This window comes from Haliotis rufescens, unplaced genomic scaffold, assembly GCF_023055435.1.
Source record: "Haliotis rufescens isolate VD_foot unplaced genomic scaffold, xgHalRufe1.0.p SCAF_2, whole genome shotgun sequence".
Classification (NCBI taxonomy): Eukaryota; Metazoa; Mollusca; class Gastropoda; order Lepetellida; family Haliotidae; genus Haliotis; species Haliotis rufescens.
The window spans coordinates 5,358,492-5,374,076 of record NW_025963890.1 but is presented as its reverse complement, the minus strand read 5'-3'; the positions used below and the strand labels follow the sequence as shown (position 1 = coordinate 5,374,076).

General features: G+C 39.1%; 1 protein-coding gene across 1 annotated transcript; it reads right to left on the bottom strand.

Moving 5' to 3' along the window:
- Window positions 1-834: 834 nt before the first annotated feature.
- Window positions 835-15,584, bottom strand: LOC124112789 (probable proline--tRNA ligase, mitochondrial). The gene is made up of 13 exons (XM_048399533.1): window positions 15,239-15,584; window positions 14,195-14,372; window positions 13,616-13,689; window positions 8,919-8,999; window positions 8,338-8,410; window positions 7,677-7,784; window positions 7,166-7,259; window positions 6,852-6,883; window positions 5,995-6,077; window positions 5,304-5,383; window positions 4,198-4,333; window positions 3,315-3,494; window positions 835-2,435 (listed from the first exon to the last, which is right to left on the bottom strand). The coding sequence occupies exons 1-13, from the start codon at window positions 15,404-15,406 to the stop codon at window positions 2,316-2,318; spliced, it is 1,407 nt and encodes a 468-aa protein (XP_048255490.1). The 5' UTR covers window positions 15,407-15,584; the 3' UTR covers window positions 835-2,315.
- Between the last annotated feature and the right edge of the window lies 1 nt (window position 15,585).

The window sequence follows — 15,585 nt, the reverse complement described above, 5'->3', positions numbered from 1 at the left end:
ACTGTTCAACTACTGGTGTATAAATCCCAAACATGCAATTGTTGTGTGAACACATCTGATAACTTTCATAACGGTTTTTAAACGTTTTCCTCATATCTTAAATATTGCATATGCCATGGGCATTATCATATAGACTAATACCTCGTCCTTTGTTGGGCAGTAAAGTAACAATCATGGTTGCACCTAACAGTTACCATAGTTACAACTTCCTATTGCAAATCATTGTGCCAACAATCATTGTCAAAAGTCATTATGTAATTTCATCATGTGAACGAAACTAGTCTCCTTTTTTCGTATTTTGTGCCTTGTTCATCCAATTAATATTTTTTCGTCTTTGGAGTTTTTAACACATTTCTTGTTCTTTTCAATGACACAAAACTGTGTCTGAAGTTCAAGCACTTTAGTATCGAATTAAAACTAATAGCCTTCCCAATGTTTGTAATATATGTGTCCTTGGTGCTTGAAAACTAAGACTTCGTTTCAAGGGAGTGTGTGCTATTTCCAAGCCAGATTGCCACTGAAAGTTTCAAATTTCAAGAATCTTTTAAACCAAGCTTCAGTTATATATATTCCTAGATACTGTGTTGTTAGGTAATGCTAAGATATTTAAGTTTCACTTGAAACAATTAGTTAATGTATTAGTCCTTGAAGTCAGGTGTTCAGCTGATGGAGGAGCTTTGTTGAACCTTCATATTTGTTTCCAAATGCACCATGCATTATTTCCTAACACAGCAAGTATTATGTTAATACAAATTTATTATTTTCTCTTTATATTTATTGAAAATACACTGGTTTGTATTATTTGCTTTTTAGGAATGTTTTGATCTGTGTTGAAGTGTTGATATTCATGAGATTGAAAAAATCATGCGGCATGAGTGCATTCCATTGAACAAGTGTTGGATAGAACAGTAGAGCAATCAGAGGTCGAGACTGTGACTGAAATTCATTTATTTTACACGTGCATTTCATGTCTCAAATTACTTACTGCTGCTGTGCCATTATCGTGTTAATAGGTTGTGAAAGGAGTACAACCTAGTTAATATTGTTTTGCTATGTGTTCAGTAATCAAGATTTTGACTTGCGTGATGTGGGATTATTCTTTGGTAAGGCTAAAGAAAATAATAGTCTTGGTTCTCAGGCAGTGCCCACACTATCATAAAGTCTGTGCACATTTGTTTTTATTTCCATTTAAAAAAAATAAATCTTTAAATATTCCACAAAATTTGGTTACATACATGTACTAGCTTCGACAACCAAAAAAAAGACTACTGCCCGCCCGCACTATATTTTCAAAAGCCATTGCCTGAGAACCCATTCTTTTATTTTTTTATTCCTAATATATTCTGATGGTTTCTGTGACAGTAGAGAAGCAACTGGCATTGAAAGTGCTAACGTATTTATGTAAAATATATATTCAATACAATCTGTTTTTTACAAAGTACATCAGATAGAGTAACTGACCCCCACCAAGCGTCTTCTGGAACATAAGTGTTAGCAGCTGTACAATACCTCGTACTCCAGAATAAATATGAATCTAACATCCGCCTGACTTCTGTTGTACTCATGGACACACCACAAGGGAGTTCATTTCTCAACACTGTATCCTCTCCTCACGTGACCCAGTGATCTGAGATGGTGTCAGGGGTCTAAGGAATACTTTGCTTGTTTGTTTCGTTTCTTTGATGTTTAATGCCGCAATATTCCAGCAATATTCCATTATGATGGCGGTCTGTAAATAATCGTGCCTGCACAAGACAATCCAGTGGTTGACATCATGAGCATCGATCTACGTAACTTGGATGCATATGACAAGCATAGTTTCCTCTTACAATAAGCATGGTATGCTGAAGACCCATTGTAACCTGGATCTTGAATGGAGTAAGATAGTCTAACGTATTCTAAGGGGGCTTAGGATTATATATACCACCCAACCCTACCCCAAAAAAATTGTTCCAAAATTACTGTGAAAACATTGTTTTAAAAAACTGTTGGTGGGACATGCTAGGTGTGATCTCAAAACAAATTGTGGAAAAATAAATAAATTGTTCAACTCCAAGGAGAGATAGAAATGCTCTGTCTTAAAGCTCTGGCCATAAACATAATCTCTAATTACAGTGCCAGGGGCCCCCCTGCGCCACTTTGTACTGCTGCCAGGATTTGCAGAATCACAGACTTGCTGAGACAATGCTCCTTTGTCTTGCAGGACTGCTACTACTGCCTGCCTGTACTGTGGTAATACCTGAGCAGGCACAGTATGATAACTTTTCTCTTCTCGCCAATTGGATCATAGCATATCTACTACTGAGTCACGCACTTCATGATAGTGAGACAGTGTCTGCTGATGCCAGACGATGCTGTAGCTGGTCACGTGACAGGAAGACTGGCTCCGTGTCCTGTGTGTGGATTACTTCGTACTGAGCCTCAGCCTCCAGGGCCTGCAAGGAGAATGTTGGATTTGCTTTAGTCTGCCTTGTACTAGAGTGTGTTGGTATGGTCGGAAAACATTACTTTAACATGTTTAATAAATAAGTTTCGGGGTTCCATGAAGTTGGTTGAATAAGGACATTATTTGTTTTTTACTTGGCTTACCAAAAAAAGGAAAATAGAGTTACCAAACACTTCTTGAATGGAAGTCAGAAAGATGTAAAATTAAAAAATAAAAGAAACATGCTGCTAAAAAGTGAAACTATATGGGGGGGGGCTTACAAATTATTGATTTTAATTATTTTATTCCATAATGTAGAAATTTATCTGATTGCCTGTCACTGACTGCAATATTCCTTCTATATGACGCCGGTCTGAAAATAATCGAGTCTGGATCAGACAATCCAGTGACACAAGTGGGATACCATGACATGCATCAACCAAGTTACCAAGTTGCCTAGTCTGACCACCCAATCCCGTCAGTCACCTTTTACAGTGAGTGAGTTGGGTTTAACGCTGCTTTTAACAGTATTACAGTTATATCGCAGCGTGTCAGCTTAATGTGGGAGGAAAGCCCGAAGTGATGCAGGTCTCAGACGTTTACCACTTCGGTGAAACCCACAAGTACGGGTATGGTGCTGACAAACCTAGAAACATAATCGGGGCGAACCGGGATTTGAACCCACAATCATAGGTTTCTGGCGTGCCCAAGGGACGCAACTCTGCACAGCAAATCACGGCGCCTTAGACAACTGGGCCACCCATGCCCCCGTCACCTCTTACAACAAGCATGGGTGGCTGAAGACCTTTTCTAACTCGTATCTCCACTGGGCACTTGGCAATGACAGCATGACATGTTTTGTGTCATGAGTTATTCACTACGTTCGTACCTTCCTCCCTATGACCACGATGTAGGGGTAGCCCAGTCTCCGCGCCTCATACAGGCGTTTCCCTATGGTCATCTGCGTGCGGTCATCTATGACTACCTCCCCTGACAAGTTGGCCATAGAGGTGAGTTGGTCACTCAATTCATTGGCGAGTCTGAAGAAGGTGTCTGCCTCGTACCCTTCCTGAGTGAAAGTACATCATAGCATCAATCATAAACCCTCAATCAGGTGTCTGGCAGGCCTAACGGGATGTCAACACCCATACCCCCAACAGCAGCTGAAAAAATGCCTTCTAAGATATATATGCTAACAGGATGTCAACACCCACACCCCCAACAGCAGCTGAAAAAATGCCTTCTAAGATATATATGCTAACGGGATGTCAACACCCATACCCCCAACAGCAGCTGAAAAAATGCCTTCTAAGATATATATTCTAACGGGATGTCAACACCCACACCCCCAACAACAGCTGAAAAAATGCCTCCTAAGATATATATGCTAACGGGATGTCAACACCCATACCCCCAACAGCAGCTGAAAAAATGCCTTCTAAGATATATATGCTAACGGGATGTCAACACCCAAGCCCCCAACAGCAGCTGAAAAAATGCCTTCTAAGATATATATGCTAACAGGATGTCAACACCCACACCCCCAACAGCAGCTGAAAAAATGCCTTCTAAGATATATATGCTAACGGGATGTCAACACCCACACCCCCAACAGCAGCTGAAAAAATGCCTTGTATATATATATATATATGTATATTAAAGTTCTGATAAAAGACTACAGCCAGATACAAAAGCAGACCCATTATAAAACTTGTCAATTTCTTTTGAGGCACTCGGTAATATATGTCCCACATTCATCTCGGATTGTCTACCTTTTGTGGGATGATGCAGACTTGGTATGGTGCTATAAGACCAGGCCAGTGAATCTGTTTCGAGGATGACAACACTTCTACACAGCCTTGTAAGATTCTGGTGACTCCCAACCCATAGCATCCCATCTGCGCTGGTCTGAAACAACGGCAGAGAAACATCCATCCCAGTCACCTGTCACCTTGGACATCCTGATCTATCCGACATATTTCAAGGTCACAAGTAAAACTGATGAACTCATTTCAAACTTATCTGCGCAAACATGGTATGAATGTGAATGCGTGTGTTTGTCAATGTTTTAATAAAGTTCTGAGTCCTAATTACCATAATTCTTTAGAAATTGTCTTGTTATCATTACCAATACCCTATATAACCTAGTTGAAGATACTGCCTCTGTTTCAACAAAGTCTTTGAATTTCTTTGTCATACCCTGGTCAGGCATTACCCACAATGCCTGATCAATTCTGTAACGGAAACTATTAAATAAATAATATTAATTACAAAAAAACATAGACCTCATTTGAGATATGCAGTTCCAGTTGAAATACTAAACAGAGCATTTGGTAAAGTGCAGTACTTCCCTAACGCCTGTCATGGGACTTCCAGGTATGAATAGGCCCCCAGCAACCAATGCGACAAAATGGATCAGTTAGTGAGGGCCATGTCGCTTGGCTCAGTGCGTGTCACTGTACTCGATGATGTGGTTCTTTCTTCACAATATCAATCACTGGATTGTCTAGTCCAGAGTTATTTTCAGGCTGCTGTCATGTAGCTTAAATATTGCTGAGAGCAGCATTAAACAACAAACAAACAAACAAACAAACAGAAAAACTCCCACAACCCTAAAGTTTTCTTTTTCTAAATCAGCCTGATGTACACATTTTGTAATTAACTCTAACATCTTAGTCTATAAGATCAATCATACTTCAAGTGTAAAGCTGCTACTCATATTGCTACAGTTAATCTGAAACTTCTTTTGAGTAGTCAGGTGTATATCTAATAGAATATATATACATATGTGACCATCCCTATCTAAAGTTGAGTTGTATATATTGGCTACAGCGCCTGTATGACTTCAGTACTCGTTACTGTGTTATTAATAACCTACTCCACTTGGCCCATCTCGGTCTGACAGTTTGCACCAAACACAGAGGAGTATTTGGTTCCCAGGAGAAAGGCATGCCCTACCTACAAATGAAAAGACACAGACAATATGAATATAAAACTCCAGAGGATAACCAGTCTCGATAATCAACCAAAACCGATTCCAAACACAAATATGTCATAACTGTTTCTTTAACAAAAACATCCTGAAAGTACATGGCTCAACATGTTTCTGAGACACACCTGTGAGACTGTGACAGAAGCCATATCGGTAGTATGCTGTTTGTTGTTTAACGCCACACACAGCAATATTCCAGCTATATGACGGCGGTCTGTAAATAATCGAGTCTGGACCAGACAATCCAATCATTGACATCATGAGAATCGATCCACGCAATTGGGATCGCTGACTACCCCAAACATGGCAGCGAGCCTGACCACTCGATCCCGTTAGTCGCCTCTTTCAACAAGCAATGGTTGCTGAAGACCTGTTCTAACCCAAATCTTCATCAGTCCGCTAGTATGCATGTGTATTTCACTATATTCATTTGTTATATATAAAGCAAGACACATATGGACTCCTCAAGATGAAAAAACAAACTTATTTTCGAGACCAAGGCTTGAATTTTGTTAACTATCAACTGATACATGCTATGCCTGTGCATGAATCAAGTCTCTATGCATCGTGTACACACCTCTATGCCATGCGATTTCTTCATATCACAGTCATTCTCTTTGTTGGGACAGAATTTTTTGAAATCACTCTTTGCATCATTCTCTGAAAACATAAGCAAACTACAGTCAAGTCCCGTTAATCCGACATGGTTGGTTGCATATGATTATGTCGGATTATCGAGTATGTCGGATAAAAGAAATAAAGTAGTTTCAACTTTCGTTAAAAACATAGTCTGGAATGGATTCGCAAGTTTGACACGGGCTGTGTACTCGCGGGCAAAATGACCTACGCTGATCACTGTGTCGGATTAACAAGACTGATTAATGAGTGATTTCGGTTATTTGTTGCAAATTAGTTGTGTCGGAGATGGAGTGCGAGACTGTCGGATTAACGGGTCTAAATAGCACTGATTTAATCGGTTCCAATCATTAGTGTCAGATAAAGCCGATTGTCAGATTAACGAGTGTCGGATTAACGAGACTCGACTGTATTGCATAATCACAATAATCCTATATGGTTAACGTGGCCAATGGTAAAAACATATCAAAACACATTGATGATGAGAAGGGTGGCTCAGTGGCCTACTCAAACTGGCTGTGCACCCAACTCTCCTGTTTCATGGTGTCAGCACTATGCCAATGCTATTGAACTGACAAGAGTGAGTGAGTGAGTGAGTGAGTATGGTTTAACGCCGCTTTTAGCAATATTCCAGCAATATCATGGCGGGAACAACAGAAATGGGCTTCACACATTGCACCCATGTCGGGAATCAAGATTGGAGCTTCAGAGTGTCAGGTCAACGCTTTAACCACTAGGCTACCCCACCACCCAGTAGCTGATGTATATAAACAACAATACAAACATATAATACTTTACCTAAGAGTTCAATATTTGAAGAAAATCCACATCTGTAAAAACAAAATTGAAAATACAATTCAAACAATTTATCCACAGTAGTCCAGAGAGGTCATTATTCAGGTGCCAATATCTGTGAATTTTGACTTATGGTTTTGCTAAAACCTCACCAATTATTACAAATTTGGGATCTATTTATTCCCAATAATGTCGCCAAAAAACAGTTAGATAATACTCTTTTGGTGAATTTCAAAGCAAAGAATAAAACCCAAAACAATTTGTGACGTTAAGAACACACACTATATATAGCCTACCTGTCACACACTGAATCTTACCTGTCACACACAAGTAGTGTGTCCTCCCCTACTTCTGCGGGCAGATGAAACTCATGTGACATCGTCCCCCCGATGTTTCCAGTGTCTCCAGCAGCTGTCAGGAAGCAACAAGAGTCATGGATACCAACCATTACCAGTGTATACCAACTACAGAAAGGAGTTTCATCAAACCCAAAACTGTAAAACTGTAGAAAAAGCCAAAAATATCTCAAACACAAAAGAAAGAAAATCATGAACTTAGCTTCATACTCCCCAGGGAGCTGAGAATGATTGTTGTGTGCACATTGATCCATTGACCAGGGTAATAAATGTCTACGTGCTTAGAGCATGCTTATGCATGGAGTTCAGCGCCATATAAATGAATTATTATTATTATTATTATTATTATTATTATTATTATTATTTTATTTTTTTATTTTTAGTTCACCTCTTTGATATTTTTGCATGATAATTAAGTCAACATCATTCAAAAAGTTCAAAGTAATCCCAAATGAATGAAACATGTCCTCACCTTTGACATATTTAACGCCAAGCCTGTCAAATAGTTTACAATAAGCCTGACACACAGAGGAGTAGGTTTCCCTGGCACATTCCTCTGTAGCATCAAAGGTGTACATATCTGAAACAAAACATGTTTGAGTGCAAAATAATGTCATAAAAATTATGACACTAAAAGTCATTTGGTTGTGAGCAAATTATTCATAATTTAATTTCTGTTTTTTTCTCTTTCCCGTGTGTCAAGTGAGTGATTTGTTTTTAACACCGCATTGAACAGTATTCTAGTTATATCACAGCGTGTCGACTTAATGTGGGAGGAAAGTCTGAAGTGATACAGGTCTCAAATGTTTACCACTTCGGTGAAACCCTAGAACAATGACTATGATGCTGACAAACCTAGACAAATAATCAGGGCGAACCGGGATTCGAACCCACTATCATAGGTTTACAGCGAATTGCAGCACCAAAGATAACAGGGCCATCTGTGCCCACTACTGTGTGTCAAGCATGATGTGGACACCAGAAATGGGCTTCACACATTGTACCCATGTCGGGAATCAAACCCGGGTCTTCAGTGTGACGAGCAAACACTTTAACCACTAGGCTACCCCACTGCCCCAAATAAGATATTAGGAATCAAAATGAAGAATAAATGACAGAAGCAGTACAAATACCTTTCATTTCAAATTCTCTTCCTCTTAGTAATCCATACTTTGGAGCCATCTCATCTCGAAACTTTCTTGTAATCTAAAAAAGAGAAAATTGTTAGGCTTAAAAAAGTAAAAGAATTGGTACTCAGACAATAATTTTTGAAAGAATAGTGCAGGTGGGTTTTGTTGTTGTTGGTTGGTTGGTTGGTTTTGTTGTTGTTTTTGAGGGGGGGGGGGGGGTGCTTGTTCAAACTAGTATGTAACCAAATAAACAGTTGTGTACAAGTTGTGTACCATCAACCTGGGGAATGGAAATATATATATATTATGTCAACTTGATGCAGGAGGAAAGCCCAAAGTGATGCACTTTGTGGAAGCCATTAACATGGGTATGGTGCTGACACACCAAGAAGAATAATCACGGCAAATCTGGAGTTCTAACCCCAAATCATCTGATCCTGACAATCCCAAAGGTCACAATTGCCTTAGACTCCTGGGCCAACTGTTGCCAGATCATTGTTTAGGTTGGAGTTACAGCAAGTAATTGTTTGGGCAGCCTGTTTATGAAAGTGTCCTGTCTGTCATGAACCATGCTAAATGTTTACCTGATACAGTAAAAGCGGTAATCGTCTGTACGACACAGGGGACACGGAGGAAAACAGACCTGTGACCAGCTCCTCATGAGTCTGTAATTGAAAGCGTATTGGATATACATGTATTAGTAACAAAACAAATCAAATACTATGATAAGAGTGAGTGAGTGAGTATGGTTTTACGCCGCTTTTAGCAATATTCCAGCAATATCACGACGGGGGACGCCAGAAATGGGCTTCACACATTGTACCCATGTCGGGAATCGAACCCGGGTCTTCGGCGTGACGAGCGAATGCTTTAACCACTGGGCTACCCGACCGCCCCGATGATAAGATCATTTATCAATCACTCATGCAATAAACACAACTATACCACTCAAACAAAGGACCACCCGATTCTTTCATATTATTATAATCAATCTGTCATGCCATGACAAACTTTCTTTTTGAAGTTAAGTTACTATTATTAAAAGGGAAAGTAAAATGAAAAATATGATTGCGATTTTGTTGCGAATATCAATTGTCCCAGATATATTAAGTCAATTCCAGAGAGAAGACATATCATGATATTCGTAGAAAGTATTTTAATGTCCAAGTAAAATCTTTAAATTACACACTCAAATCACAGTGCTTAAATCACACATTCCCAAACAACACTACTTGGGGCATGGCCTAGGGCTACCGGTGCAACAGGGCACTATGCATGACAAATGTGAAGCTTGGCAGCTTATGGATACATCAGGAAGTGGTCAATCTAAAAACGACCTATAATCCTGACATTGTGAATAATTAAAATAACAATTAATGTCTGTAGTGAGCTTTTTATGACTCACATCCTGTTTGGGTACCATAAACGGTGACTACCTACTTGTCCACTAGCTGCTCAAGGGATAATCTCCATCATGTTTGTTTAAACAGTATCCATATACATCCAGCATCCTTTTACGTCAAAATATATAATAAACATTTGTTGAATGATCACTGTATTAAATATTGTCTTATTTGGCCAATTTAATATTTTACATAATTAACAGTCCAAATGTGAAACAGCATTGTGATAATCATTCACTGGATTCTGGTTGGCAAGAAGTTGTCCCTTCTCTCTCTCAAGGGCATAAAACTCAATACTTGGGTGGTATCAAACTACCTGGATTGTGATTGCATAGAGAATCTCACCCTTAAGTCTTTTGATATCAAATATATAAACTCGTGTTGATATGTGATATCAAAAGGCATGATGGTGAGATTTTATTTATCATCCAACATCATTCTTCCAACTTTTTCAGTTTGTAGAGAGTAATAAGCAGTGTCTTAAGTGTAAAAAGTACTGCTAACAGCTTCAGTAGCAGAGCCATTAGTGATGTCATTTGATTTTGACATCATGGTAACCAATGACGTCACAATGGTCTTCAAAGCATTGTGATGCAATTTCATTGCAGCGATATGTACACTGTAGATATCGCTTGATCTCACCCAAGCGATATCTCCTGTGGGAGCCAGTTTTGGATGATAAAGTATTATCCTGCTCAACCTCTCTCAATGAATTTGTACATAGTTGGATGCAGCCCTCAAGATGATTTGAGGCATCGTTCCTCTGTTCAGCAACATATAATTCTGCTTCATGACAAAGTCTCCTTTGGTGTTAATGATGGTTGGTTGAATGAAAGTTGACGTCTGTGAACATCTATTTGGCAAAGACCAAGTGCTGATCACTCTCTTAGAATTGGGAGTAAACTGTAAATCAACCTGCCGATTGACACGGTGTATGGACAAAAGCCCTCATGGTGAAAACCCCCTTGGACAAAAGATCCCTGGACATAACCCCCAACCCCCTAGGACAAAAGCCCCTATAAGTTCCATTAGTAAAGAAACAGAAGATATGTGTGTTTTTTCAATATTTTATTATTTTACTACACACAACAGCGTGTTATTCTGGGTGTCTTTTAACACACAGCACATAGTGAGTGAGTGAGTTGGGTTTGACGCCGCTTTTCAAATTATTCCAGTAATATCACGGCATGTCAGCTTAATGTGGGAGGAAAGCCCGAACTGATGCAGGTCTCAGACGTTTACCACTTCGGTGAAACCCACGAGCACGGGTATGGTGCTGGCAAACCTGGAAACATAATTGCGGCGAACTGGGATTCTAACCCACAATCATAGGTTTCTGGTGTGCCCAAGGGACGCAACTCTGCACAGCGAATCGCGGCGCTTTAGACGACTGGGCTACCCATGCCCCCCCACAGCAAATAGCTTATACTGGGAGTGTCTTAGTTGGAATGTCTTCATTTAACCTAATGCTATGTCCTACACTGTGCAGAAACTCTACAACACTGATCTTTCAATCACGTCTCTCAACACACAGGTTCTGCAGTCAGAGCTGTCTGACATCTCTTGACTTCTTGAGTCTCTTGGCTGGCCTTATGCTCCTGGCGTGCTGTTGAAGCAGTGTTGCTACCACTGCCTGATCTCGATGGAACCCCTGTATAGCAGTCCAAACAGAGGGATGTTTGTGACCTACTAGCTGCTTAAAGTCAGAATTCCATGACTAACAGATGTTGTTCATCTTGCTGTCACATCTCAGTGCGGCGTCATGGACATTCCACATGGGTGGTAGAAAGAGAGGGGCTACTCGTCTCATTTTCATTGGGTGGTGGAGGCTCATCTAGGTTTACAGCAGGTGGTTGAGTGAGTGAGTGAGTTGGGTTTAACGCCACTTTTAACAGTATTACAGTTATATCACTGCGTGTCAGCTTAATGTGGGAGGAAAGCCCGAAGTGATGCAGGTCTCAGACGTTTACCACTTCGGTGAAACCCACGAGCACGGTTATGGTGCTGACAAACCTAGAAACATAATCGGGGCGAACCGGGATTCGAACCCACAATCATAGGTTTCTGGCGTGCCCAAGGGACGCAACTCTGCACAGCGAATCGCGGCGCCTTAGAGGACTGGGCCACCCGTGCCCCCAGCAGGTGGTTGAATTCTTCTGACACATAAGTACAGTAGAACATGGATATATCGAACAACAAGGGACCGGAGGAACCAGTTCGTTACATACATTGTTCGTTATATACGTTTTCGCTCGGAAACGTCCGTCATCTCTACTAAAGCAAAACACAATACAAACATACACATTTATACACGTTTCCTCCCGCATCTACCGGTGATTCAGTTAAAAAGTACCCAATCATACAACTTTAAAACATTTTGATCCAATTGTAGGATCAATGTTTGTTTTACAGACAAGATTGGTCCAAATTACATGGACATGTAGGATTAACATAATGCAAGTTTAATAAGGTTGAATTGTCAGTGACACTTGACACTGAGTGAGATTTCTCAGTTCGCTATACGCGTCACTAATTAGTGGTAGATGGGCTTGTCGGAGATCAGATATCAGTTCGCTATATCCGTTAGTTCACTGTAGAGAGTTCGTTATGTACGTAAATTATAATATAACATATAGGAGATAAATTGAGTTTTTTTAACAGTTTGTTGTATCCGTTTGTTCGCTCTATCCGTGTTCTACTGTAGAATCAAAGTAGGTGTTCTAGGCCTGCTGGGGTGTTGTCTTGAAGGTACTGCATGCCTAAGCTGGCCTCGTTGGTAGGGAGACAGGCAAATCCATCCATCATAATAAATCATCATAAATAATAGCTGATAGCTCATGAAGGGGCTTTCGACCCATTTGTCAAATAAGGGCCTTTGTCCTAAGTGTCCCAGGGGTCTTTGGCCAAGGGGGTTTTGCCCAAAGGGATTATGTTAATGAGAGCTTTTGTCCTACAATCTTTGATTCAGTGGAAAACTGTTTCGTGTCTGTAATTCCATTTGTAGCCTTTTGATATATTTCTTGAGATATTCACCAATGACTTGTCTTACCCATCACCACACTCAGGTGAATTTGTACCCAAGAAAATAGGTGTGAGACAAGTAGGAAGACCCCTAATAAACCACCAGGCAGATTGGGTGCCGACCCGATCATTGAAATTGTGCAGCGCATCAAGCAGCGGGAACCCGTCTTAACCTCCAGGAAGGGGAATGCCCTTACTGGAGGATATTTGTTGTTTGGGTTATCTTATCTTATCGTCTTTTTTACAGTATTTTTTAGTTTCAAATTTAATTTTGGTCAAGCATTTGTGATTAAGTATGCCCTAAAGTATTTAAAATCGAAAAGTTGCTATGTTGACTTCACTTGCCATGTAAAGTATCACCCCTTTACTCAGATTGACTCAGACTGTAACTGTGTTGTGGTGTTTGGAATCAGTGTGAATTCAACATCAATCATTTTAATAATAATTTGTTAATAAGAATATTTTACCTATATTTTCCAGAAATAGCATGTCATCAAAATGCTTATCATTATCAGTCTTTGAAGTATGGAACACCAGATTCACTGTATATCAATGAGTGTACTTATATTTCATGTACATTTGATTAATTAATGGATTCTTCTTCACACAAACGTTTCTGAACACTTGCAATTAATCAGTTCATTAGTACAGATTAACTCATCAATATTATATGATCATCATGTCTTACAAACATTTGTTAATAATGATCAGCTTCTTATACAAACTCTCACATACATAATCAAGCTAATTATACACACCCTCTAGTACTCAACTTTGTCCCCAACGTGCTAGATCACAGTATTACAACATTGTTTGACGACATACCACACACACTTCTAAACATTGTATATACTTACTGGGCCCAGGCAATATTCAATACTGTGTCTATCTTTCAGTTTGAATAACTCGGCACCAGCCTCTTTCCATCGACCTGGGAGATAAATGAAAAAGATCATAGCTAAAAGATCACTGACTGATCACCAGATTGTTTATTAAGTTTATTGAACTTTCTACAAGATGATCATCACATTCCTTCAATGTAACAAAAGCTTAGATTCCAAGCACTGACATTAATAAAAATCAAAACATAGAAAACTGGACAAACAGTACCTACAGAGAGCCATACCTTGTATATTTTGGTGGACTCGTGCATTCATACCGACTCATCTAGCTTTAATACCGTTCAAAACAAATGCAACAAATATTAAACTAAATGGGTACAGGTCCTTCAAATGTATGTACGGGTCCTCCAGATTTGTGTTAGGGTTCTCCAAATTTGTCAGCCACATAGAGTAGGAATGCTCCAAATCAGGTGCAGATCATGCAAGAATTTTAGGTGGAGGTTAGACATTTTTTATGGGTACATATCTCTATGGGTATTGATTGTCTGGTACCCAAAACATATATGACCATGATGACATTAACCATTTAACAACCTGATTTCTTCCATACTACAGCAGTGGCTAAGGTTGGCATTGCAATCTTCTGACCACCAATAACTTGCATCTCCTGGTCTATGATCTTGATGAGTTTCTCCAGTGCTCTCAATCCCAGGGGAAGCATGTGGTAAGAACCAGAATGACATGATTGTATGACTTCATTGTACAACATCAGCTGAAACAGAAGACATAAAATTAATTTCATTAATGATGGAATTAAAATCCTTCTCGATTTACACACAATAAATGAATAATCCTTATGATTCCCTAAATACACATTTTCGTTTGCAATCTGGATTTATTAAGTTTGTATAATTTTTTTTTTAAAGTTTTTATTTCCCCAACAATATGTACACAGTCAACAGATATTTGTTTACATTCACATGTGTTTCAGATTGTCACATACAATGTTCATACATTACAAACATTATCATAATGTCACATTATGTTATATACATGCATACATTTCACCATACCAAAAGAACCATAGAGTTAAATTTTGTGTATTGATGTAGTGGTTGTACAGACATTATGTATTCTCCATCGAATTGTGCACTGAACACATGCTTTTGCTGTAAACATTATAGACATAATGACTTTTTAACAAACTGTAGATATTCATCTGCGCCTAGTTACTGCTTCTCAAAATTATTATAATAGGAAAAGCAGTGTGGGGCTAATGCAGCAGGCTAAGGGTTTTTCCCATTTTCATCACTTACTTTCTTAAAAGTCGTCGACTCCATGTCAGAATAGCAACTTTCAATTGCATTATAAATTTATATGATTATCTCACACATTCATTGTACTAGTATCTCACTATTTGAAATTAAACTGGTGTCATTTGTTTTTTTATTTATTACCATTACTAACATGGAGCAGAGACAACATTTTACTTCTCAACATATTTTTTTCTCGAACAGTGTATGAAGGGATGACCAAAATGTGTAAAATGTATCAATTTAATTATCTGTATTAATTAATACATCATGAATGATATGTGTCGTCTTGGGTCTTTACTGAAACATTGAGACAAAAAATAACCTTCTGACTTGAACATGTAAACTCTGTCACAGCTGGCTGAACTTTTCCAAAATTCTGGAACATCTTTGTGACGTATCTTCTATTGTGGAGACATCGTCTGGTCTGTCTAATGGATGAAGCAGACGAAATCATTTTACACAAAATGAGTTCACGACTAAGATGAGCCATTTCTACACTCCTCGTCCTCGACAGCAGTTACGATAAAGTCTGCAGAATGCAGAATTTCTAGAATAACATCAGAGTTTATCTACATAACAACACAAAAAATGCATTGACTATTCTGCAAGATTAACAGTATTTGGTATCGCACATGTTAGCATTTTCTTAAATACGGAAGTGGACACTTT

Coding starts and splice junctions, on each gene's coding strand:
- LOC124112789 (XM_048399533.1), bottom strand. CDS start 15,406: ATGGCTCATCTTAGTCGTGAACTCATTTTGTGTAAAATGATTTCGTCT. Junction 8,411..8,918: donor TACCGCTTTTACTGTATCAG/GTAAACATTTAG, acceptor TCTCTTTTTTAG/ATTACAAGAAAGTTTCGAGA. Junction 6,078..6,851: donor TTCAAATATTGAACTCTTAG/GTAAAGTATTAT, acceptor TTATGTTTTCAG/AGAATGATGCAAAGAGTGAT.